A 26,194-nucleotide genomic window follows, 5' to 3' on the forward strand; every position below is an offset into this window, starting at 1 on the left:
AGACCCTCCTACTGGCTGGGCTTGGGAAAGAGAAGGCGGTCTGCACGGCTTCCAGCCTCAGACGAGCCCCTTTTACCGCCCTGTCAGTGGATGAGAAAGAGCGAGCGAGAGCGGCTGTGAGACTGAGTGATAGAGAAAGTGCACGCGAGCGAGCGAGAGAGAGAGAGAGAGAGAGAGCAACTGTGCGACAGAGGGAAGAGGGAAAAAGAACAAGGCAGGCTGCTTATTGGAGTAAGAGAGCCAAGGACGGAATCAGGACCACATTTTGCAAGCGTAAGAAGAGGAAGGATCGCAGACGAAGGACTCCTTCTCAACTGGTCACCTGGGACACTGTCAGTGTGTTTTCTTCTAGCTGGAACCCCAGCGGATTTGGCAGCAAACCCTTGGATTAAAACCAGACCTTTGTGGTGCATCATTTAGAAACTGGAACCAGTCCTGTTGGCTGCCCACCACTACAGCCTGTGTTCGATATATGATTGTTCTGCTCGCACAAAGTGCATCTCTACGCAACCGGTGCTGTAGATATCTAACCTCTGTCAGGACGGCACACAGCCACTGTCAAATCAGACTACGGAGGGGAGTGAGAGCGAGAGAGAGAGAGAGCGAGCGAGCGAGAGTGTGTGTGCATGGAAGAGAGGAAGGAGGGGGGCAGTGAGAGAAAGCCAGATTCCCAGTGTGTTTGTGAGGCAGTTTAAAACACAGGCTGGACGGGAGTGAAACAGCTTAAATAGAGAAGTGAATCTATACGTCCGCTCCCATTTTCCTTGCCATCCCTTTCCTCCTCCTCTCCTCCTCCTCCTCTCCTGTTTTTTTCCAGTATTCACAGGAGTGACACTGCTACAACCACCTGCACCTTTCCTTTTCCGTCCTATTCTTCCTCCACCTGACCCTGTCACGCGTCGCTGTCTGAAACTGGCAACTAACGGACACACTGCTCCCGACTCCAGGACTTGTGGAAATCTTTCCGTTGCTCCAGTAGCGAGAGACTGACTGAGCATCCATCCAACACTGAGGCTCTGCACCGGCTCAGAAGCGCTCCCATCACAGGCAGACCTTCTCAAATCTGTCGGACAACCTCAACCTGCCTCTTTTCTTGGACGACCAGAGACGAAGACACCGAGGCTATCGGAAAATCAGGAATCCTATCCCGCTTCTGCTGCCTCTATCCCATTGCTCGCTACTTGGCAGCTTCTTCCCCGTGTCAACATTCCCTGCCTCAGTACTAAGGATTCCAGCTACATGGGCAAGCGTTTGGAGCAGCAACCAATGTACCCTCAGTACACCTACTACTACCCCCACTATCTCCAGACCAAGGTACGTGATTATCGCGCTCTTCCTATATTCCTCCAGCGTGCTCCCGTAGCCCCGCTGCTCTTGTCCGGGCTTCCGTCCTCATCCCCACCAGCTCCGCCGCTGCCCCTCTTGATCCCGCTCTCATCTCCAAGTGAATATGAGATTTGATGGATCGCTGGCCGTGGTTGCACTGTTGCAGATGACAGGCAGTTCATTGGAGTTTAGATTTCTGTGTGTGTGTATGAGTGTGTGTGTATGTACATGCATGTGTGTGCGTCTGCGTATTTGTGATTGCGTGTTTGCCATCAAGGATAAAGGCTCGGGGCTCTGGGCGACGTTAGTCCATCGTTAACGTCATGCTGGGAGCTGCTCCATTAATATCCATCACCTTCAAACTAGGTGTGATGTGTGATGTGCACGTTCACGACAGCCACAGATTTTTGTTTAAATTATCTAACCAATTTAAAAAAAATGAGAGTTTAATTTACTAATGTAAGCTTTAATGTGGGCCACCGTTTACAGCTGTAAAACTTAATTACAAGGACAAATGAAGCAATTATTTACAAGATGTTAATCTCCCAAACGCATCGACTTCAGGAGTGCCGGCCTAATGGGCGACGGGCCGTCTCGCTCTGACGACGGTGCGGTCCAGCCCGGTCCAGCCCGGATCAGACGGGAGCAGGAGGCGCGAGGAGGCTGCCTGTGTTTACTCTGCCACACTGTGCATCAGTGCCACTGGGATGGAAGCCCAGGTCTGGGTCCTGGTGGGTGCCAGGAGTCCTGGCTGGGCCACTACCCAGACATCATCAAGGGATTAAAATGGAAGCGTTTGGGCACTTGCTGTATTTGTTGTTCTATTAATTGCCTTGCTCTGATTTCTACCCATTGTTGCGTCACTTTCACCCTGAGACGCACCAGCAACTGATGCACTTGGCAGGAAATGAAAGTCCAGGTTGGGAGATTCACCTTAGAGATCTATAAGTGCCATTCTGAACAAATTTAAAATGAGAACTTTTACGGTCAAACGTACACGGACGGTGTTTTGGGTCTTGTCTGGTGGACCTCCATGGCTGGGCCTTCAGTGGGGGGGGGACCTGTCTGCAGTCCCACCTGGCAGCTCACTCGCTTTCTCCAAGATTTATAGTTTAATACATTTGTGCTGCTGCCATATGGCCTCCCTCTTGCCCCTCCCACCTTTGGCTCCTGCTTCCATCACCCCCTCCATTCCCCTTTCTGAATCTCAGAGTCACTCATCTCGGGGGCCTCCGGTCCCAGCGTGCCCCTCTCTTCTCTCCACTCCCCTTCTGGAACAGGGCCCTCTGTCTGCTGCTGCGGTTTATCTCCAAGGTCAGCGCCCATCTGATCTCGCTACCGTCAGCGATTGATGCATCCTTGAGAGAGCCGCAAGGGTCCAGTGTCGCGCAAACAATATTGACAACGCGTGTTTACGATTAGATCCTCAAACCAACAGGCAAAATCCTAAATTCTTAGTGACTTTCAACAGAAGTTTGTTTTGCTTGTTGCCTGTTAGGCTGATGGAAACCAAAATGAGGCTGCAGTCTGTCCTGCTGCTGCTAATGATCAGCGATTAAAGAGCTTGATTGGGGGGGGGGGGCAAAAGGCTCCGGTCGTCTGGCTGCTCACATGAATACACAAAAAAATTCCCCGTGCTTCCACATCCAATCACACAGGTTTCACCATCCATCTTCATTGCTGCATTCTAAAGGTATGGCCTCATTCTCCCGAGGGATGGGGGGGGGCATAAATATCTCGCAGGGATCGGGAAGGGAATAGGGCGTAACTCATAACATTGCTGCTATACTTCTCTGCTTCCATTTTCTGATGCATGTATTCAGTAAAGAATACGGAGCAGTGCAGAACATCTGTGCTCAGTTACATTTGTATTCTCTTCTGAAGAAAGGAAGTAAAGGCCTGTAACATAATCTCAGATGCGCTTTCATTTCAGCCACCTAGCCGTTTCCTGTACGTGTGCATTCCATTAAATCCGGCGCTCTGTCTCCGTCGGGCCTGTGCCAGCACATGTGCCATCAGGCCAGATTAGAACGTGAGAGTCAGAGAATGAGATGAAACAATAACATTTGGCTTTCTATTGATCAGTGCAGTGGGGCGTTGCATGTGCTTCTCTTTAGCTGAATTATTGATTCTGAAAAAGGATTTGTGGGTTTGTGTGCACCCATTAGTGTGTGTGTGTGTGTGTGTGTGTGTGTGGGACGGGTGGATGCTTTGAGGAGGACCCTTTAAAGGTCCTATTTCTGACTATTCTCTTGCCAATCAACCCACTGAGTCATTTCCCCAAAATATTGGCCTTCGTTCAGCCTTATCTTTCTGTTTGATTTTCATTTTTAGTTCTGCTCATTCAACATTAATATCCTGTAATTGATATGTAACAGGAATTAGAGCTTTACAGTCATAAGTTCCAAACTAGGCTGCTCCTTCCCCGTTAGAACAAGCAAGGTAGAACAGCTAGTTATTAAAACCTGGACAACCAGCGTCTGCATACAGGCGAGTAGACCACAGGCGCACTAGGATGCTCCACACACACACACACACACACACACACACACACACACACACACGTTTGTGCTGATAAATGTGCACCATCTTGGTGCTGGAAGACTTCTGGTTAGCGGGCAGAGTAGGATGTTCAGAACCAAAGAGGCGAAGGGACGTTGAGGTGGAGTGAGTGCTGGTTAATGTCACTGGCCGTAAATAAGCAGCGGTCAGTGGACGCCTCTGAGAGGACCCGTGCCCATGGGCGACCCTGTCGTCCGCACGATTGATACTCTAAGTCTTTTGAAAAGGAAGAAAAGCTGGAGAAAAACGATGTGAGGGAAAAAGAACGTTGGCTGGACATGACAGGGAGGGGCCAGTAAAAGCAGCTGGTTACATTACACAGGGTGATCCATTGTGCTACAGAAATAATAACCAAGCATCTAAATCTGCATTTAAAGCCTCCAGGAGGAGGAGGTCATATAGAGGGAAAGAAGAATCCAAGAAAAAAGGGCGATTGAATCATTTATGTAACCACTGCCCTTGATTATCTCCATCTACTTTGAGGAGTTTATCCTTCAAATTTGGAAACTACGTTTTCTAAAGCTGAGGCTATTTGACGTCCGATGCTACATGATCTTATTGTTGTAGGCAGGATATAACCCGTTCCCCCTCTAGCTATTCCAGGTACATGCTAGCAAAACAAATGTCCGTGATAAAATACTGACATACCATGTTTAGATTTTCCAGGCTCGCAGAAATATGAAAACACATACTTTTTATCATTTCCATCAGTCAAGCGCGACACAGCAGCACCACACTTCTCATGAACCCTTGGTTGTATTTGCTGTGGTCTGTGGTACATGCACAGACGTGCACAGTCATGCACATTACATCCCAGAGTTCTCTTCTCGTCCAACTACCGGTGGGTAATTCTCAGCTTCAAGCCCAAACATTAAGGCTATGGCTGCGCTACATCTTCCAAAGGCCTCTCGTAAAGCACAAAGAAGGTGCCTGCATCCACATCCCATTAAAGCTGCAGCACCTCAGCATTCCCTGTGTTTGATGGCCATTTTGTGATGTCGGCAAAGAAGTGAGACGGACACGTAGAAGCACCATAATGTAACTAAAAATAGCACTAAATAGTTTTTCATGCTGTATATAAAGAAGGTGATGCATTAGCATATATGCAAAGGAAAGTCTGAAAACATGTAGTAATTAACCAGGGTAGATTTTAGTCTGTTGTTTTAAATTAAAAATGTGTTAGGGAAAAGCAAAGCTGATTATCTTTGACACATCTGAGGGTGAAAGTGAGGACTCCTAGCTCCTCTGCTCCATCTGGCTTCATAGAATCTTCTGATTTGCTCTAATTTCCACATATAATGAAGGTGCGTTTGTTGCCCCATGGGCGGCAGCGTACGGTGCTTTTCAGCCAGTCAGAGACACAGAGGGGGCAGGAAAAATGTGGCTTCAGGTTAAGCGTCCGATCAAAGGTGACGGACGCTGTGGCCCTAAAACCAACCAAACAAACGCATCAGGGCTCCACAAAGACCCTCCTTGTTCTGCCAGCACTTTTGTCTGTACGGCAGCGATCGCCTGAAGCGGTCCACCCCGGCCCGCTGTCTCACTCCTGCCACTCCAGCAAGCGCCTGGCCTCACACTTTCATGTTTTCCGTCTCCCCTTTGCCTCTCAGGACACCAGGAGACACACTCGGAATTCTGTCTTTGCTTTCCTGTTTGTTCTGCAGTCGCGTGACACTTGCCAAGCCCTCGTCTTTAAATTTTCCTTTTATGTTTACACCCTGCACAATTCCTCTTTTCCATGCTTTAATGTGTTCCTGCCACAGCCTCCACCAGCCCACTCCCTGGAGGGTGTGTTCTCCATCAGTGTGTGTGGCTGTAGCAGCATCTCCCGTCCCGTCCCCTTGTCTCCGTTCAGCTCAGAAATGCTGAAAAACAGAAAAACTTCAGTTACTCCGACTGCTCTTTAATACACAATAAATTATAGATCTAAATAAGAACATGCTAGTGAGATATATTTTTCCATAATGCTTCTTTTTAACCCCGTTTTTGCCGTCCTGTTTAACATGTGGGGTGAAATACTGGAAAAGTGCAAAGCAACTATGGAAGATGTCTTTACTGTCCTAATGTGGTGGACAGGTCAAAGCAGGACGTTGCCCACGTGTTAAAGGATGTCAAGCAGCAGGTCAGGTGAGGCAGACGAGTGGAGGAGGGGAAGGACAGTAGTTGCACCTTGTGAGACACTCAGACAGAGAAGGTGTTGATGTGGAACCGTAGCTTTGGGTCTCCGTCACATCTGCTGCTCTGGCCTCAGCGTGACGATTCACGTCAAAAATGCTCGTCTGGCAGCACAGGGAGGGTGAGAAGAGGTAGCAGCTCGCCCTGCTATAGCCCGGACTCGACTCGTGGCCTGGCTGGTATAATTGCTCGTGCATTTTTAACGAGTGTCTGCTGCACAAGGTCTGAGGAGCACACAGCACTGGGGGCTCCACGCCACACTTCCTGTACAGCAGGAAGGGAGACGATGTCTTTATTACCTGGACTCATAATCATGAGGTCACCACGGGGTTGCTAATTCAATTTAAACTCGTCCATTTTTTAACATTTCAACAAGTTTTAAAACTGTGAACAAATAGTTCTCCAATTAAATCCTCTCTGCACATCGCTGTTGGCTAACTGGAACGTGTCCTCGAGACTTTTCAAATGCAGAGTTTAGACAAACAAGTCAGTATCCAAGTGTAAAATGAGTGAGCGTAATGCCCCCCCCCCCCCCCATAACCTACCATGCCAATATAATTGTGTTCTGATAACAGGAACAAATAACCAGGTTGATATGTGGGTGCACAAACTGGAGAACACAGATACATGCAAATGTTAAAGTAGACTAATGTCTGCTTTTGTAAGCATATAAACTGCCCCCCCACCCCCACCCCATAAGATTTACTTTATACAGCTGCATTAGTGGTGGCTGTCTGAATGAAAATACCAGGTCGGGCACAGTTTGAAAAATGGCTCAGGAAGTAGCCAATTCTGCCATGAATGAGGATAAGCAAATAGGCATGAGGGCTTGAATAGCTGCCAGTCCTGTCAGATCCCCCCCCCCCCCAATCCACCATGAGCTCCAATACAAATAAGGATATGTGCACCAATTTAACGCAGCAGATGAACCTTGCGAATCCTTGTCAAGCAAGTGGGGGATTACCAAGAGCAAACAGGCCGTTATTTGAGTTAAATGACTCAAGCCACCTTCTGGGAATTTGCCTGAATGGTTTGTCTAGCGGAGCCGTCCACTGGTCCAGTTCAGGCCACAACGTGTTTGCATTAGTCAGCGATGGAAAAACACTGAGAGGGACAGGGAGGCGGGCAGGAATTACATCGCAAGGACACTGATGCAGAGAGGGAGGAGAGCCGCTGGAGTCACCCAGCAGGATAAATGGGAAGAGGAGGAAGCCCCTAGCCCGACAGGATCCAATTGGAGGAAAGATTATTATTCTTCACTGGTAATTAGTAGCCCATAAACAGCCATTGGCAACTGAATTAAAAAGTGTCATTATGATATGTAGTCTCTATACAAAATGTGGGTTCATTTCCATTTCATTAATTAATCCTGCGGCCTTGCAGATACCTCCTGTGCACACAGACTTAATACGGGTTGGACGGTCGGATGCAGAACACTAGTTTCCCAGCATATAGTAGCATATAGTAGCATATAGGCTCCTGCCTCTTTCACTATTATTACAATTATTATTGAACTCATTTACATTTGCAGAAGAGTTTAGGAAAGGTGGGAATCCCACGTTCACCATGACGTCCAGCAAAGCCACTCTCACATTAGGACTTGGTCCCTTAATAATAGCACAATGTTGCTGGTAAAAGTGATGCACACATGCAAATGATAATGTTTTACCGCTGTTACAGTTGGTGAATATTGATGTTTTTATCCTTCTGGAAAATGTTAGAAAGCATGAACTCTGTTACCAACTCCCTGTCTGATCCTCCTCTCTCATTAGCTGTGGAGAGTGCCCCGTAGAGGACACACACACACACACACACACACACACACACACACACACACACACACACACACACACACACACGTATGCTTTGCTTTCATCCAACATGCTAGGTGGATTTGCCCTGTAGAGGCAGATTCACATCAGACTGGAGATCTTTGACACACCCAGCGAAGATATGCTGCCCTTGAATTATTTCCTAATGCTTATTTTCCCAGGCTGTCAGCTGAAATACAATAGAAACGTTAGTAAGGAGCAGCAGGCAGTTAAGCATGGAGACACTTGAGGAACGTTTCGGGAACGTCCCAGCAACAGCAGAAACATCAGGGGCAGTCAAGGGAAAGGGGTCACATTAGGAATCAGCCGATAAAGCAATAAAACCTTGTAAGATCTGCAGTTGGCTGCTTCAGAGCAGATTCTGTGTCCTCAGCACTTTTAGCCTGTAATTAATCACTAACCCGACGTTCCCCCACCTTCCTGCAAATGTAGGATAAACACCGGCACCACAGACGCAGTCTAATCTTTAATCCAACTGTTGATTCTCCGTCCACATGGAATATTCAATCGACTTCCTTTGGAGTGTAGATGATTTGTTTAACCATTTAGCTAAGGTTAGCGGTAACAACCAATCAGGGCTGTGGCTCACAGCGCCCACGACACAATTCCATAGTGACGTGTGCACGTGTTAACTGGCTGCTGCTTCAGCTGAGCCGTGTGTGATAGCGTGTTGGACATTGTCCCCTTTCTCTGCTGATGCTAGTGTGTCGTCATTGTCATGGTAATTTGTTGGAGAAAGGCTACTGGGGCCTTATGGTTGCCGTACTTTGTAGCAGCAGATTTGCAGGCCAATAAATTCAAAATCATTTTGGAACTACGAACATTCCCGAGGTGAGAGGTGATCTTATTCTGTTCCTTTAACTGAGTAGGTTTAGTATTGTTCTGTTTTTATTCCTGAAATCTGTCATTTGGAAATATAAGTTAAAGGATGGGAACAAGGTGTCATACTGAAAATTAAAGTGTAGGCTTTCCAGAGAGGGTTTTCTAACTTGTATCTGTAGTAAATAATGGATGCCATCATGAGCAGAGTCATGAGCTCCTCATGCCCACTTGGATGGCAGTGGCCAGCGTGATCACATGGTAAAGTGACAGCAGCCAAGGAAACATGAGCGTGGAGGGAGGCGGGCAGCTTGTGTGTGAGGAAGGGTGGGAGTTCTCTTGAGTTCACTGGGTTCACTGGAGGCTACTGAGACGCTGCTCAGCCTGCTCACCCTCTCGCTCTCTCTGTCTCACCGAGGCCGATCTGAATAATTTATCTCTTATAATTTCCCTCCCACACCAACACCCACACTCACAGTCCCCACCTCTTCCATGCAAACACACGTTCACACACATGCCTGAAGGTGTTTGGTCCTGGGTCTCATTTGGAGTGAGCTGGAATCTGAGCAGGAGGAAACCTGATAGGCATTCCCTGTGCCAAACATATGAGGTCACCCTGAGTAACTGGTCCTGCGTGCCCCCCCCCCCCCCACCACCGCTGTGAGACCAAAACACTGGTTCCTTCACAGATCAGTGTTGATAGGACACAACTGCGTACTTCCTCTAGAAGACATTCTCCCATAATCACGAATCTGACCATGTTTTGAATCTTCCAGTAAAACAGCGGCGTCCCAGTAAGATACAGGTGTGGTGTTCTGGAAAGGTGTTGGCTTGGATGGAAGCAGGTCCATTTAAAAGATTATTTACCACTGGGAAATGTGTGTGTGTGTGTGTGTGTGTGTTGGGGGGACTAATGATCTCTCGTTATCTGCTGGCAATGAATGACTTTTCCATAATATAAGTGTAATTTTTATTAATAGTGCATCATTTAACATTTGAAGTACCTCCAAAAGCTCCTATTGGAAACAAAAAAAAAGACTTGCATGCAAATGAAGACATGATCTTGTTGTTTTTGCAGGGCTTACCCACGTCTTTATGAACATTTTGTCCTTCAGAGCTCGCAGAGACGCACATTATGTGTGTGAAAGACACAGTCTGTTAAAGCTGATAGCTTAAGACGTTTTGGATCTTAAAATGGAAAATGTGTAGTGGCTATAAGCTAAAGAGTCTTTTATCCCAAAGAGCACTTTGAAATCCCCACCCAAACCCAAACACTGTCAGCTCAAAGCCCTGGCATCAAAGGGACACTGAACATGTGTCCTTTAGATCCTGACTCATGTTCTCTTGTCACTCCGGACACCTGCCTTCTGTTTGTCTTGGAAACACAAACGTGAGCTGCTTTTCCACTCATTCCTGCCCCGTGGGATGGGGTAACTAGACGGGTCGTGGGTCGGAGATGCTGGTCGGTAGAAGCCCACCACTGCGTCTGCCGTGTTATAAAGGTGTTGCAGTGTTCATGTCCCTTCTAGAAGCATCACTGGAAACACAGCTATGGGAGATAGAAGTCCCCATACGTGTGGGCCCCTCCCTGTCACTCTCATGAAGAGCCCCCACCCCCACATGACTCAGCAGTCACCTCTCAGACTCCCACACATCTCGGGTTCTCCTCATTATGGTGAAGTGGACGTGCATAATTGCGCTGGCGTGGTTTGTTGTTTTGGTTCGCGGGTATCAGCAGCCCCCGACAGACCCGATCATTGTGTGGAGACCGACATTGCAGAACAAATATTGTTCTGCTCTTTCTCTGAGGTCGTATTATCCAAAACCTACTGGTTTTTTTTACGGAGAAAAACAACGTAATGCGAGTCATGATATGATTGTACAGGTTCATTTATCTTGTGAGAAAGGGTTTTAAATAAATAAATTCGAGGCCAGAATAAATGACCTAATGACATTTACTGTGCGGTTGTTGGTATTTATTGTTGCTCTTCGATTGTTACCAGTCCCCATTTACACAACTATTGTGGTAAAATAAGGTGAAATGAAGCATGGAATGAAGTCTGGGCCTCCAGGACAACTATACCTGTATCAATGCCAGGATGCAACCTCGCTCGCCCTAAAACCGGGACTCAAACACTAATGGCCGTGCAGCTGCCAATATCCCTGCAGTCAATCATTTACAGTATCACCAGTCCTTAACGTTCCCTTTCTGGTTCCCACCACTCGGAGCACAGCGGCTCAGTACCCGACTGGCTCGCTTCAGTCGGCCTTTATTCCCCCACTTGTAAGCATGAAATTTCTGCCAGCTGTAATGTTGTTCCAGATGTTTTAAGTGCTCCGATACCCCAGATAATGTTTATCCAGGAAGTGACTACTACGACTTCTGAGCCATTCAAGGTTGAGTGAGGTTTAAAAATGCTTTGACTTGTGGCAGCTGGCTGCCTCTATGGTCTGTACATGCGGCCCAGTGGGCTCTTTGTGCCAGGAGTCCGGCCCGGCTACATGTGGATGCTAAACCAACTGGCTATAAGTGAAAGTGAAACTACAGAACGTAACTGATAGCAGCAGCTTTGAGTTTTGGTAACGGTTTTAACTGAACCCTACTGTTTCAACAGGCATGCTAAAGTCGTGCAGATGATCGGAACCAAAAGCATCTTGTGCTTCACATTCATCGTAAACCTGTAATTTAAATATCCTCCAACAGCACCGGTTTGGATTCTGTTTCCATTTTTCACTAAAATACCAGTTTAAATGGATGTTTCCTGAACTCTTATCTGTCCATATTTCACTGCATCTTTTTTATCTGGTGTTGCGCTCCTTCTGTTTAGCGCGGGAGCGTTCCTGACTTGGAGATGGCGAGTTAATGGACAATGTCAAACTGGGTTGTAAGCGCTGCCTTGGCTCTGACCCGCGTAGATTGTGGAGTGACCCCAGCAGTGCTGCCCTCAGCCTGGAGTTGGAATCCAATCTCCTGTGCTGAGATATGGTGCCTGTTGCAGCGCTCTGCTTTGAAAACCTTGCCCTCAGTCCCCCGACTGTCCGTCTTTCTTGAAATAAAACCCGGCTCGTATTCGCCTGCCATGATCTCGGCCAGGAGATTCGCTTTTGCTCCAAGATTTGTCTGAGGGGTGAAATGAGTCCTCGAGTGATTCCAGTTGGAGGAGCACCGTTACTGGGGCGCGATGCGCTCGTGTCACCCTCACAAACGGGACGATGGAAGAGTTGGGGGAAAGTAGCAACAATGGCAACATTTTCTCTGTATTTATTGTTGCTCTTTAATTAAGCAAAAATGGGTTTAATACGATTACTGGATCAATCGAAGGAGTTTTCAGTGTCCGATCGCTGCGGCCCTACTTTAATCACAGCACACCCTCCTGCTGCCTCCTCCTAAATTGCATCGACACCCAAAAGTAATGAGTGTTGTTCTTTATGCATCAAAAAGCACATTTAAATTCACAAAGGCAAGTGCACTTAACATCGAATGGTGATTGTTGTCTGCGGCAGGTTGTGAGTTATTAACTTACATGCAGCCAATCAATGGGAATATTTGCTTCACTGAATCAAAATTAAATCAATACAACTTCATTACACTTAAATGATCATTGTGCAGCAAACATACTGGAAGAAGGATGATTTTATTATGTGAAATGTCTGTTGTTTGCTAATGATAGCCTTCTTTCAATTACAAGGCAGAGATGGAGGAATTGTTGACTGCAGAAGGCAACATTGTTGGGGCATTTTGAGGGAAAGTGAAATCACAGCGACGTGATAGCCTGATTGTTTAATGAGTCATCCTAAGGATCCACGCCCGTTTGTTTCCCATCAATTTGGGGCCATTTCTTCCATCTTCTCTGGTGGTAATTGTCTGGAACATACTGAGTGTGACTCAGCTACCCTACCTCGCACTCTGATGCATTAGTGCAGTTTAAAAAGTGGCACATGGTGATACTGCACGCTTTTAATTCGATGAAGGAGGGAGGGCGGGGCAGGAGAGGATCACAAGCAGCCTCTTTTTCCTGGTGTGCACACACATGCACACACAGCATCGCTGCAGCGTGAGCGGCCGGACAGGGTGATCAGGGCGATCACGCTCTTGCACTTCTCCAAACGTTGAAGCACTTTAAGAAGGAAATGTTGGAGAGGAGGAGGAGACAAAGGATGCAGAGATTACCGTTGGGAATTCTGTGCTCAGATCTAAAGGAAGATAGTTAAATGTGCTTTACTGTGCCAAATGCAGACCATTTGGGCTCAAATGGGAAAAGTAATCGAGTTACAGTACGCTTAGTGCTTTCTACAGGATTTTATGGAACAATCTTTAGAGGCTTCAGTCATTCAGTGGAGCAACAGTTGGAATATTCTCCGGGATGGTTGTTTCCTGAAAATCAGTCCCTAATTTATTTCATCCCAGGGTTTTTGTTTTTTTTGCTATTGTGAAAAGAACTCAAACAGGATCTTATTCTTTATGTAATACATTCAGGGCAAAGGCCTTAAACCTCCTCCTGTGGTTCCTGACCGATGAACAGCCTTTAAAATTGTGTCAGTGGCATCTTCAGCACTACTTTTAAGGTTTTTTTTTTTTTTTTATACCAGCAGCCACTTTGTGTCTGACAAGAGAGTTTAAAGAGTGAACACGGTGCCCCTCGCTTTCCACTTGAGAGGTGCCAGTGGTGGTCTTATTTGACCCCCGGCACCGCTTGCTCCTGCCTGCATGAGCTGTTGTCCTTCAGAGTGCTTCTTGGGTTTCAGGAAGACCCTTTAAACCTGAAACCAAAGAGAGGCGACGGGTTTTTCTTCTCTGTCAAAAAGAAAAAATACCAAAGCTTCTTGCTGCTTTTGTATTTTATCCTTGCTGAGAGTATTAAGCCTGCCGACCAATTAGGGGATGCTGATTCTAACAGGCCATGAATTATTAAGCGCATCCTATCGACTCGGAGCTGTGATGGAAGGTAAGAAAAGGGGACCGGGAAGCCACCTGAGCCGCATCCGCAAAAGTGCAACCTGTCCGTGCAAACCGTCTGCACAAGGTTGTCTTTTTGTAGCTACTCCAAATATATATATATATATATATATATATATATATCTGCAGGGTTAATTTGACAACAAACATGTTTTGTGGGGAATAAGAAAAACATGAGAGTGAGATAATATATAGTATTAAATTGCAACTTGCAACAGCGGCTACCCTCAAGGTCAACCAATTCATTCCCACTCTAGAATTTATTGCCTGGTAGCAGCAAAAGCAATGAGGTGCTGTGAACCTTGAGCTCATATCTATATAGGAGGTCTTCACCACAATATACTGGCTGCTTGTTAACTCTTCATCCAGGGTTCCAGCTTGTATCTGTGCCTGAAACATGACCCTATGATTGTGCCAGCCAAGGTCTGCTAATACGCCCGTTTTTTGGGAGGGGAGGGGGGTGGGGGTGGGGGTGGGGGCAGTAGACACAAGTTAATGCTCCTTGGGGCCATCTCCCCATCATAAATACTGCAAGTCATTGAGAAGGCGCCAATGGGCTGTAACTTGTAAGGAATGACGGTCACTGTGTGGAATTAGTTGCCTGTCAAACTGTGACTCCTGGCGACTGTCGCTATTTAAGATGGACGCGTTAGCCCGAGCGGTCGAAGAGCTTCCTCCATAGATACCAGAACTATCATTATGCATGAATAATCGGATGTATTCCTTTAACTTTTGCCTCTCTTCTCCACCAGTGGGCCATTTAATGTCAAATAAGTCTGTTGCAGTGAGAAAAGGAGCTAAGATTGATTTTTCTTGCTTGAACGCTGTTTTCCCCTCAGAGAATTGAAATAATTTAGAGCTGTAAAGGGAGGAACAGAAACTCGACATACATGTGGACACTGTTGCTCAGTGGGGTTACCAGCAACCCTTTTAAGGGTGTTGAGATTTAGTTCTTTATTGTTTAGCAGCTGCGAGTGAGGCAGGTAGCAAACGCTGGCCTCTGCGTAGCCTTCAAATAGCATCCTGGATACCTGCGCGCCTGTTAGCTTGCACTCAGAAATGGCTACTCTAATATCCGTTGGGTGATATACATTAACAGGGCTCTGTTTGTCAGCCCAACTGCCGAAGTGCCCTTTAGCTGACATTAGATGCAGTGTTTTCATCTCTGCCGCTCCCATAGTTGTGAAAAACCACTGGGCTGAAATAGTTTAATGCACATAAAATGGTCCAGCGCGACACATCTATCAGCGCGCCGGCCTGTCGGGAACTCCCTCACCAAGCGACGCGGAGCTCGAACCCAAACACTGCGTAGACGTAACGTCCTTCATCTTCTCTTCTTTGTGTTTGGGTTCGTCTCCGGGATGTTAATTGGACTCTAAATTAAACGCTCCGTGGCTTGAGGTCGGCTTTAAAATATGTTGGCGATATGTTGGCCCCCGTGCGGGACGTGTAGCAGCCTGGAACTAATTAATTATGCATTTCCATCATGTTCTTCCTTGGCTAAAAAGGGAGGAATGTCACTGTCTGTGTGGGAAGCCTCACATCCTGGTTGTCTTCTGCTTCTTTGAAATTCTTGGAAAAATCGTGTGGGGTTGATTGTGATGTTAATGTGCGTGCATGTTTACATGCAGATCCCTTCATATTTAACCCCACACTGACTCTGCTGCCTCGGTTATTTGGTGGTGGTCTGCTGGAGCTTCCTGTTCATGTGGTAATGTGGACCTCGGTACAATGGATCAGACGGTTCTCGCCAAGTCCAGGCCGTCGCATTCAGCCTGAGAAAGGAGGGACCACAGCAGAACAATGACGCGTCACTCCCAGCGTCCCATGAGGAGCCGCCGTCGGATGGTAAATAAATAGTTCCCAAAGCTTTTCATCAGATACAATAGAGCCGACCACGGCTGATTTCCATCTTTGATGTCTTCTCACAGTTTGCCCATGAATATTTTATTATGCTCTGCAGAAAGCGAATGGTGAAAAGGTATAAAATGAAAAAAACAGTAGCTTTCTTTTCATGGAGAGTTTAACTCTGAGATTCTAATTTTAGTTCGGCCGATTATCCAATTTGTAACCTGAGAGAGGGTTTTAGTGTGAAGGGTGTGTGTTCTTCAGAGTCCCCCGCTAAATGTGACAGTGAGGGCGTCTCACTAATCTGTATGTTTCACATCTGTATGTTTAAAAATATACTTTGAATTGTAGCCTTTAAGCAGAACCAGGCGCCCGGGGTGTGAGTCTTTAAAAGGCTTAAAATCCCCGAGCCTCACAGTTTCAGGGCTCAGCTGAAACCTTCAGTGGGACGGGTGGCGCCCTAACTGGTGTGAACCCAAGGTGACCTGCGTTTATCTAGAGTGTGATCCACTGAACTCATCCAGCAGGACCACAGCAGGCTGGAGCCAAGCAGCCAGGCGTGAGGAAGCGCTACACTCACCTGTTCACCACCGGGGTGACTTATCTTCTAAATAAATCACGCTGCCAAGCTCCGGACGGCTCCGACGCCGCTCCTCTTCTCTTTGGCAGTCGGCTGCATCACTATCCGTCTTCCTTTCTCTGTTACCTCTTATTTGAGTCCTCTCTTCTTCCACTATCCCTCCCTCCACATATTATTTTATTCCTTACATCCCTCACGCTTCCGGGCCACCGGCGGAGCTGGCTTTATTTATCAGGCCTTTGCGACAGTTTAAGTCAAAGCTCCACGTTCGCACCTGATTGAGCTCCGGCTGTGAGAGCTGGGAAGAACAGATCTTTCCCATTTGGTTTCCAGTAAGCCTCGGGATTGATGGCTCCGGCTGGTCTGCCCATAAGAGGCTGACTTTCTGCCTTTCAATCACTTTGAGAGGCGATTGTGAATAGTCCCCTAAATCCAAAGTGGTTCCAAAGAATTTACAATGCGGCATTGTTCTGGCATTGACCCTGAGCGAAGACCTCCCCTCATGACTGCAGCCTTCCAGCGAGTGAGCACAGACCTGAGGAGGCACGCAGATACGGGAGCGTACGCGTCGGTAATTCTTACAGGACAGATGCTTATCTCACTGTGAAGAATCTGGCACGACATCTTCTTTGGCCCACTAAACTCTGCTCAACACTAGCAAGAAGTCCCCGGTGGCTCAGACAGGGAGGAGCACGGCTGCAGAGCGAAAGAGGAAGGAGACACACAACCGTAAGAAGGAAGAGAGGGAGCTGGAAGGGGAAATTGAGGACAAGCAGCCAGATGAGGATTGGGATGGATTTAGGGATAGATGAGAGCTGACTGAAGAGATTGGAGGAGCTAAGGAAAGGATGGATGGAGGACAAGTCAGGGGTGGATGCAATTTTAGAGGGAAATAGATCTGGCATGATGCTTTAGTTGTTAAACAGGTGTGATTAGTTAAATACATAGAAGAGGCCCTTGTTCATAAGACTGGTGGTAATCTTTTATTCTCACTAAGGAACCAGCCCTCCGACTGGGACTGACTGAAATACTTGAGCGAGATCATCATTTACTGCCTTGACAAATTGTACCCTAAAGAGGAGTCTGCACTTGAAATGCACAATCAGCCACTTCAAAGTCTGAAACTGACACAAGGGTCGTAGCAAAAGATGCCAAGATGCCTCCAGGTAGGAAGCATTTATCAGCGCTCAAAGCAGCTTTACACGTATATAAACCTCTGCTGTAGATGTGTGGGCAGCGACCTTGTGGCACGACCTTGTGGCGTGATCGTCTGCTGCTGCGTGACCTTTCCTGCAAGTTCACATCAATCAAAATCTCATTTACAGCTTTCCTGAAGATTACGCAATGACTGCTTCACTTTTCACACCTTTTAGCTGAGGACGTGTAAAGAACTGAATCCTGGACATTCAGGTTAGGGTGGTCAGGTTAGGCCGGTCAGTTAGGCCGGTCGGGTTAGGGTGGTCAGGTTAGGCTGGTCAGGTTAGGGTGGTCAGGTTAGGCTGGTCAGGTTAGGCCGGTCGGGTTAGGTGGTCGGGTAGGCCGGTCAGGTTAGGCCGGTCAGGTTAGGCCGGTCAGTTTAGGGCGGTCGGGTTAGGGCGGTCAGGTTAGGGGGCGGTCAGGTTAGGCCGGTCAGGTTAGGGTGGTCAGGTTAGGCCGGTCAGGTTAGGCCGGTCAGGTTAGGGTGGTCGGGTTAGGCCGGTCAGGTTAGGCCAGTCAGTTTAGGCCGGTCAGGTTAGGCCGGTTAGGTCGGTCGGGTTAGGCCGGTCGGGTTAGGCCGGTCAGGTTAGGGTGGTCGGGTTAGGCCGGTCGGGTTAGGCCGGTTGGGTTAGGCCGGTCGGATTAGGGCGGTCAGGTTAGGCCGGTCAGGTTAGGGCGGTCATGTTAGGCCGGTCAGGTTAGGCCGGTCAGGTTAGGGTGGTCAGGTTAGGGTGGTCGGGTTAGGCCGGTCGGGTTAGGCCGGTCGGGTTAGGGCGGTCGGGTTAGGGCTGTCAGGTTAGGCCGGTCAGGTTAGGGGGCGGTCATGTTAGGGCGGTCGCAGGTTAGGGCGGTCAGGTTAGGGCGGTCAGGTTAGGCCGGTCAGGTTAGGGTGGTCAGGTTAGGGTGGTCAGGTTAGGCTGGTCAGTTTAGGGCGGTCAGGTTAGGGCGGTCAGGTTAGGGAGGGTGGTCAGGTTAGGGTGGTCAGGTTAGGCCGGTCAGGTTAGGGTGGTCAGGTTAGGGTGGTCAGGTTAGCCGGTCAGGTTAGGGTGGTCAGGTTAGGGTGGTCAGGTTAGGCCGGTCAGGTTAGGGTGGTCAGGTTAGGCTGGTCAGTTTAGGGCGGTCAGGTTAGGGCGGTCAGGTTAGGCCGGTCGGGTTAGGGCGGTCGGGTTAGGCCGGTCAGGTTACGGTGGTCAGGTTAGGCTGGTCGGGTTAGGCTGGTCGGGTTAGGGCGGGTTGTGTTTGTAGGAGAGGTACCAGCTTCTTGGGCTACATCAAAGCAGATGTAACCTATCATGAGATGAGCTTAGCTAAAACCTTGATATTCAGTTTAACAGCTCTTGGGTGGGTGAATTAATAATGTATGGATCTAATATTTGAATGCACGCCATGAAACATCCGTAAGGACCCACAGAGTGAGTGTCCACCATTCATTGAGTCACTTTGGCTGCATGAAGGCTTCCTTCCATGATGCTGGGTGGGGGGGGGGTGTTTTAGGGCCGAACTGAACCCAGAACTGCTTCAGTGAGCAGGTTCCTGGGGGCCCAGGAGTGACGTTCCAGACTGAGAGGAACTATTTAGCATGTAAAAGAAAATACTTATTAAAAGAGGAGATGCTGTTTTCCCGGTGCATATTAAACACACGTCTGCATGTGTGTGTGTGTGTGTGTGTATGTGTGTGTGTGTGTGAGGTTTCCAACAGTTAATGAGCAGTACACACAGGATATAAGTGTAGCCGACAGATACACGCACTCATTTTGAGTAAAGTTTTTTTTTCTGTGGACTTTTTCTCTATATTCATATTGAAGGCAAATATGAGCCGACAAGGAAATAAATATATAAATGTCACCTTTATATTTTCATTGACGCTACTGGGCCTTTAAACTTAAAACAATAATACGACGACCCTTTAGGTGAGCACAGCCCTCTGCTCCCTGGGCTGTCAGGGCAGTAATTCATGCGCTGTTGTCAGTGGACCTGCGGGTCCATAATTGGTGCCGGAGCGGAGCGCCAGTTGTTCCTGGATCTGGGCACGGCTGACCTTCCAGACCAGTAAAGGTAAATACGCCGTAATAACGGCGCTGTGGGAGAAGCCAAGCGTCCGGAGTCGGTCCCTGTCTGTGATGCTGTGCTCTACGGATCGGGTCAGTGGATTCCTGCTACGTGGACGTCAGTTGGCTTTAATGTGAGTCTAATGTGAGGGATACAGATGCTCACAGATGTTCGTCAGTCCTCCTCCTTCTCTTCGCACGGCCCCTGGGAGCACTTTGGCTCGCCAGGCCTCACGCTCCTCATGCTCCTCACGCTCCTCATGCTCCTCAGGCTCCTCACGCTCCTCACGCTCCTCAGGCTCCTCACGCTCCTCAGGCTCCTCATGCTCCTCAGGCTCCTCACGCTCCTCACGCTCCTCATGCTCCTCACGCTCCTCACGCTCCTCACGCTCCTCACGCTCCTCAGGCTCCTCACGCTCCTCACGCTCCTCAGGCTCCTCACGCTCCTCACGCTCCTCACGCTCCTCACGCTCCTCAGGCTCCTCAGGCTCCTCATGCTTCTCACGCTCCTCAGGCTCCTCAGGCTCCTCACGCTCCTCACGCTCCTCACGCTCCTCACGCTCCTCACGCTCCTCACCTCCTCACGCTCCTCAGGCTCCTCAGGCTCCTCACGCTCCTCACGCTCCTCACGCTCCTCATGCTCCTCATGCTCCTCATTCTCCTCATTCTCCTCACGCTCCTCAGGCTCCTCATGCTCCTCTTGCTCCTCACGCTCCTCATGCTCCTCATGCTCCTCATGCTGCTCATGCTCCTCACGCTCTCACGCTCCTCACGCTCCTCATTCTCCTCATTCTCCTCACGCTCCTCAGGCTCCTCATGCTCCTCTTGCTCCTCATGCTCCTCATGCTCCTCATGCTCCTCTTGCTCCTCATGCTCCTCATGCTCCTCATGCTCCTCATGCTCCTCTTGCTCCTCATGCTGCTCATGCTCCTCATGCTCCTCACGCTCCTCACGCTCCTCATGCTCCTCATGCTCCTCATGCTCCTCATGCTCCTCTTGCTCCTCATGCTGCTCATGCTCCTCATGCTCCTCATGCTCCTCTTGCTCCTCATGCTGCTCATGCTCCTCACGCTCCTCATGCTCCTCATGAACGGGCCCAGTTTAGGACGGGGAGTGGGAGCTCCTCACTTTTGTGTGTTCTATGCAAATGATCATTTATTTACATGGATTTCATGTTGTATTTTTACATAATAAAATCCTCTCTCGGTAACTTTAAATGGACCAAACGCTTCCCAAAAGTATTTTTATGAACTGCATAACTGAGGGCAACACCTTTGGTTGCATGAACGGCGTTCTCGCTTTATTTTCGTAGGTTTTTCAGTTTAGGTCCGTTTGGACCAAGCGTTTTGGTCCTTTAAACGACTTCCTCGGCCGCCACACTTGATCGCCCGCCCGTCTGCAGGCTCCACATCCACTGGTTGCACTCAAACCCAGTTGGCTACAACGATGACAAACAGCCCAAATATTTATGTGCACTAAGATTCACTCTGGCTCTGCCCATAACTTCCATTTTTTTTACAAATACCTTCCCTGCGTAGGTCAGACTGGAGCCCTCTGATCTCTGTGGCTGATGTCATGAAACCTGCTCTGTTTATGGTTGTCAGAGGAGTGGTGTAAACACGGCTGTCCGTGTGTGTGTGTGTGTGTGTGTGTGTGTGTGTGTGTGTGTGGGCATGATGAAAAGCCTCTGCTATAAATGCAGTTTAGCAGGAAATGACTTTGTCATATTTAGAAAAACATTAAACAAAAACAGGAGCGATGACGCTGATAGAGAAATATGTCTGTCGTGGGAATGCTGAGTCAGCCTTTTGGGGGGTTTTTAACCATAAAGTATATTTTAGATTTCTTTTTCCGCCTCCGGACAAAATGTTGATGACAAACTACAAATGTTGGCATTGTTATATATGTAAAAATACTAAAGTCAACTCAGGAAAAAGCCAGTGAGGCCGATGGGCCGCGTTTCTTCCCTCTAGGAGCTCCTCAGGACGCCTCAGGGGTCAGACGATATCAGCCCCATTACACTAATGATCAACATTCTGACGGCTGTGCATATATTCTCAGCTAGAATATATTAGATAAGTCTAAAATATAGATGCGCTGCAGCGTGGTGACATCCATTCTTTCCTGACGTTTGCTTGGCTTTGCCTCGCGTCTGATAAAATCTTCATGGGGAAAAGCTGTTTTCTAGGTCACACACTTGCATTGTTGTTACTTTCTCTTATTTTTAGCCTTCCAAACTTGGCGATTCCTGACTAATTATTGATTCCCAAGCACCGATTAGCTCATCGTGACGAAGCTCATTATATAAGCAACACTTCCAACCTCTGTTGAGCTGGAAGGATTTTGTTAACTTTCTCTACTTTTTAACACAAGAATCCAACAAAAATTACATTTTTATTCTGAAATGAATTATTCCAGACTCTTTTTTTACACGCATAACTGCTGTCTGCTGTCAAGTGGCATCTTTGCATCCTATAATAGTCTCTGTTTTCTATCCAGTCCATGGGTCTGGATGTGGAGAAACACTTCCAATCTCCCTCAAAGGAAGAAACAGGAAAACAAGCAGTTCCAACAAATGAGCATTAACCAGATTAACATGTGCCACTGGTTATGGTGATCCCATTGGTGACCCATCTTTATGGCGTCCCTGTTAGCATGCATTTGGACGTAGCGCTAGCACCTTAGCATCCCTGGATGCTTTTTTACAGGGCAAACCGAGATGGAGAGAGAGGGAGAGCGGAGCTTGTTTCTGTTTGTCTCCTGAGATCCAGGCTGTGGTTCCCACAACACGTGTTTAAGGGCTGAAAGTTTGGGAACAGCGACCCTGGACGGATCGGGCTTGTGTGTCTTTTGGGTTTTGAGGCGGCTGCATTTGCTCGCCATCAGTTCTGGCGGTGGAGAAGTGATGCCTCGGGGACGACACTTGTCTGAAAGAGTCTTCGCTAACTTTGCCAGCGTGAATTAATGGAGGATGAGCTGAGGAGCTTTTTCCTGCAGCTGAAGGAGAGTCGTGTCATTTTTGTGGCAGCTCTTCTTGTGAGCACATCTGGGCCGACGCACTGGGGCTGAAGGCACAAATGCATGACTGTGCAGAACAGGACGCCCAGCATCGTGTGCACGTATGAGTGCACGTATGAGTGCAGTCCGCACGGCCCTGCTCTCATACGTGCACTCATACGTGCACACACGTCCTCCCTACGGCTCAGTGGTAACTGATTTGGATCCGTGAGGGTTCGAGCTGGGGGGCTGGGCCAGGCTGGGCCGGGCTGGTTGGCCCATATTGACAGCGTGACCTTATTTGGCCCGTTGCCAGTGTTTAGGTGGCTCTGACGGCGCCGGCCCCTAAATCAGGGCCAATTACCATGGAGATGCAGAGCCACGATGCTGCAGCTGCAGCCCTGCTGAGTGCTTTATTCCAGTTATTCTGTGCTGCTGCGTCCTCTCTGCTCGCCACTGTGGACGCCACTGTGGACGCCACTGTGGACGCCACTGTGGACGCCACTGTGGACGCACGCGTGGACGCCACTGTGGACGCCACTGTGGACGCCACTGTGGACGCACGCGTGGACGCCACTGTGGACGCACGCGTGGACGCTTTATATAAGGAAGCCAAGGATAAAGCAGATACACGGTGGTGTTGAGGTGCCTCCAATGGAACCTCGGTCCTTCTGGGGCCGAAACATTTGGGTCTTCGGCGTCTTTGAGACGGATCCTGGCAGGAATTTTGCTCACGCTGATTTTTTTATTGTGTTTTATAATTTAAAGCTTTTACTGCAGTTTGCACAACAGCTGACGAACCTTCAGATGTGGGAGCCAAACTCAGGCCTGTTCGTGGGAGTGTGAGGATCCAGGAGGCCGGCGTGCCCCCAGTCTGGGTAGCACATGCGAGAGTTATCCTCCTCACTTAATACACTCATAACCATTCCCCTGCCCCCCCCCCCCCCAACATGGCTGTCTCTGTAAACCGGAGCTGTGTAACCATTCCCCTGCCTTGCCCCCCCCCCCAACATGGCTGTCTCTGTAAACCGGAGCTGTGTAACCGTTCTGCCTAAAGTACAGTGCAGCAAATTGAACTCCCCAGTCGGCGTCTGCAGTGCTGCTCACAGCTGTGAGGAGGCGGCAGGAGGGAGCTCTGCTCATTTGCCACCCGGAGGTTTCTGAAGAGCTCTAATCAGATCTTCCAACACACTCTTCATCTCAACACTCATCTCTCCTTTTTCCTCAATTCCTCAATTCCTCTGAGCCTTTGTCTTTTCCTTTCCTTTCCTTCCTTCCTTTCCTTTCCTTTCCTTTCCTTTCCTTTCCTTTCCTTTCCTTTCCTTTCTTTCCTTTCCTTTCCTTGCTTTCCTTTCCTTGCTTTCCTTTCCTTTCCTTGCTTTCCTTTCCTTTCTTTCCTTTCCTTGCTTTCCTTTCCTTGCTTTCCTTTCTTTCCTTTCCTTTCCTTTCCTTTCCTTTCCTTTCCTTTCCTTTCCTTTCCTTTCCTTTCCTTTCCTTTGCTTTGCTTTGCTTTGCTTTGCTTTGCTTCCTTTCCTTTCCTTTCCTTTCCTTTCCTTTCCTTTCCTTTACTTTCATTTCCTTGCTTTCCTTTCCTTTCCTTTCCTCTCTGTATGTATTCATGTCTTTAATCGGCTGGATGTTGGCCTCTGATTTGATGACCAATGGTAGTTACTGGTTACTAACCTCTGGGGGGGTCAGTTAAACAGACCGTTTTATTTGAAGCAAAGTGGGTCATTGTGGGGGCAGTTGCTTGGCCATCGGGGGGCTGCTGTCATTGTCCCCATTATTTAGACTTACAGGCCGATGGGCTGATTGCTGACATCACTGGACGTTAGCAACAAAGCTACTGTAGCAGGTGGCAATATATTTATGGCTCCACATGGGGGGGGGGGGGGGGGGCAAACGACGGTTTACGTACCCTCGAACCCGAATCTGAGGACACAACTGTTATCATGATAAAAACCAGCTTTACACCAAAAGCAGGTTCGAACACGAAAGCTTAACCTGCAGAAGCCATTTTAACTCAGTGCTCTTCATCCTGGGGGACACTGGGGGCTCTTTTCTTTCCCCTCGGATGAATTTGCTCTCCGCCTTCTTCCCAAGTCTGTAAGTAATGGGCTGCTCCTGACCCGCTCTGCCTCATTGTGTAAGATTTCAGCTTCTGACCTTAAAAAATGAAAGCAAATCGATAGGGCGGGACACATGAATTCCTAAGGCTAGGATGCAAGCCAAGGGGGGGTGGGGGGGGGAGGGAGGGAGGAGTGAGGGAGGAGTGAGGGAGGGAGGGAGGGAGAGGAGGAGGAGGAGGGAGGGAAGAGGAGGAGGAGGAGGAGTGAGGGAGGGAAGAGGAGCAAGAAGAGGAGGAGGAGGAGGAGGAGTGAGGGAGGAGGAGGAAGGAAGAAGAGGAGGAGGAGGAAGAAGAAGAGGAGGAGGGAGGGGATGGAGGGAGGAGGAAGAGGAGGGAGGAGGAGAAGAAGAAGAGGAGGAGGAGGGAGGAGGAGAGGAGGAGTGAGGGAGGAGAGGGAAGAGGAGGAGGAGGAGGAGAAGAAGAGGAGGAGGAGGAGGAGGAGAAGGAGTGAGGGAGGGAGGGAGGGAGGGAAGAGGAGGAGGAGGAGGAGGAGGGGGGAGGGAGGGAGGGAAGAGGAGGAGGAGGAGGAGGAGGAGGAAGGGTAGAGGAGGAGGAGGAGTGAGTGAGGGAGGGAGGAGGAAGAAGAGGAGGAGGAGGGAGGAGGAAGAAGAGGAGGGGGGAGGGAGGAGGAGGAAGAGGAGGAAGAAGAGGAGGGGGGAGGGAGGGAAGAGGAGAAAGAAGAGGAGGAGGGAGGAGGGAGGGAGGAGGAGGAAGAGGAGTGAGGGGGGGTTCCTGAAGGGATAAAATGAAGACAGAAACAGACGGGCTTTCAATTAACCTTCAGTGCTGATGGCATCTGTGTGTCCTGTTTGCACGACAAGGTTTATGTGTGTGTGTGTGTGTGTGTGTGTGTGTGTTGTGTGTGTGTGTGTGTGTGTGTGTTCCACAGTTAAGTAGCGTTTGTCAAATTCAAGCCACAGCGGACGAGTGAAAAACTAAAACCAAATTGGTGGGGGGGGGGCAGGTGGAAGCTCAGGTCTGAACATTCCAGCGACTCTGAGTGGGAGGAAATGTGTGTGTGTGTGTGTTTGTGTGTGTGAGAGAGTGAGTGAGACTGTGTGTGTGTGTGTGTGTGTGTGTGTGTGGTGTGAGACTGTGTGTGTGTGTGTGAGAGAGAGACTGTGTGACACTGTGTGTGGTGTGTGTGTGACACTGTGTGTGTGTGTGTGTGTGTGTGTGTGTGAGTTGCAACAACAGCACATTTCTTCCCCTGTGCTGTTGTGGGTGAATGTTGGGACACTGACGGGGAGACGTGGTGGTCTGATCCAAACCAGAGACTTTAGTGGGCGTGGACCACAGGGCCAACGGGGGGTGGGTGGTGGTGGGGGGGGTGAACCACAGGGCCAACGAGGGGGGGCGGGACAAATCAAATGAAGATTGACCCCCCAGAGAAGCCGTCATTGTGTTCTGTGTAAACTCAATGATGCTGTGAAACCAAATGTGAAGACGTTTCGGCCCATTTTCAGCTGAGTCATGTTTCGGCCCATTTTCAGCTGAGTCATGTTTCGACCTGGAATCTTCACGGCTGAAGTTGGCTCGATTTCGACTGCGTTTAAGAGCTTGTGTCCTTCCGTGTTCCATCAACACTGTAATTTGACCGTTCAATCGGAATTTTGGGTCACTACATTTGGAAACCTTTCAGAAAACATTCCACAAAGGGGAAAATGTCCTCGTGCCACTCGAATGGGTGGATTTAAAGACCTGAGAAATTTTAAATGATGCTTT

General features: G+C 48.8%; 1 protein-coding gene across 7 annotated transcripts in view; it reads left to right on the top strand.

The window, feature by feature from the left end:
* LOC130518505 (RNA-binding motif, single-stranded-interacting protein 3) overlaps positions 1–26,194 on the top strand; it is a 178,820-nt gene that overhangs the window by 38,376 nt on the left and 114,250 nt on the right. Inside the window, exon 1 of one of the 7 annotated variants that reach the window (XM_057021133.1) lies at positions 8–1,314. The exons of 3 other annotated variants lie outside the window; for them this stretch is intronic. In XM_057021133.1, coding sequence (XP_056877113.1) covers positions 1,240–1,314 — 75 coding nt within the window. In that variant the 5' untranslated portion in view covers positions 8–1,239. Of the gene's footprint in view, positions 1–7; positions 1,315–26,194 lie in introns of those variants that run through there. 3 more of the 7 variants (XM_057021134.1, XM_057021129.1, XM_057021130.1) reach the window with 3 other exon arrangements.

This window comes from Takifugu flavidus, chromosome 21 (assembly GCF_003711565.1).
Source record: "Takifugu flavidus isolate HTHZ2018 chromosome 21, ASM371156v2, whole genome shotgun sequence".
NCBI lineage: Eukaryota > Metazoa > Chordata > Actinopteri > Tetraodontiformes > Tetraodontidae > Takifugu > Takifugu flavidus.